The 598-nt window shown below is 49.3% G+C and overlaps 1 protein-coding gene across 1 annotated transcript; it reads right to left on the reverse strand.

Moving 5' to 3' along the window:
• On the reverse strand, positions 1 to 553 carry LOC111787169 (blue copper protein-like; the record flags this gene model as incomplete). The annotated part of the gene is made up of 1 exon (XM_023667277.1): positions 1 to 553. A coding segment is annotated over one exon (521 nt), but the record flags the coding sequence as incomplete, so codon positions are not given.
• Positions 554 to 598: the final 45 nt, after the last annotated feature.

Here is a 598-nt window from a genome sequence, read left to right on the forward strand (position 1 = left end):
TCAGAAACATTTACGCATATAATCTCAATTTCTTAATAACCCACAGCCAACACCAATGAACCTACCAAAATCGCGTAGAATTTGGGGGAAAGAGACGACCCTGAATTCGACGAACCAGCTGGAAGCTTCGTCGTCGGCGTGGTTCCGGTGACGGAAGGGGTGTCGCTTGCTGGGGACGTCGGAGTGGTGGAGCTGCCGCCCCCTGACGACGGAGAAGTGGACGATCCTCCGGCAGCAGCGACTGTGACGGAGAGTTTCATGCCGCCATCGCAATGCCCCATGGAGCTGCAAATGAAGTAGTGAGTCCCGGCGGTTTTTAAGGTGATGGTGGTGGAGCCTGAACTGTCGGAAGTTATGGAGCTTCCAGCCGAGCATGCTTTGTAGTCACTGGCACTAACTTCGTCCACCGTGTGGCCTCCGGCATAGTTGAACGCTGTCACGAAGAAATTCGAGAAGGAAATATAAGCAAATACAAATATGTTCGAAAGGTGTTCGACGTTATTCCCACAAGAAAAAGTAAATAAACATTCGAACAGATACGAATGCACAAAAGCTGTTCGACATTATTCCCATGAGAAAGAAGAGATGAATATGAGCA

Source organism: Cucurbita pepo, unplaced genomic scaffold, assembly GCF_002806865.2.
Source record: "Cucurbita pepo subsp. pepo cultivar mu-cu-16 unplaced genomic scaffold, ASM280686v2 Cp4.1_scaffold006335, whole genome shotgun sequence".
NCBI classification, from domain to species: domain Eukaryota; kingdom Viridiplantae; phylum Streptophyta; class Magnoliopsida; order Cucurbitales; family Cucurbitaceae; genus Cucurbita; species Cucurbita pepo.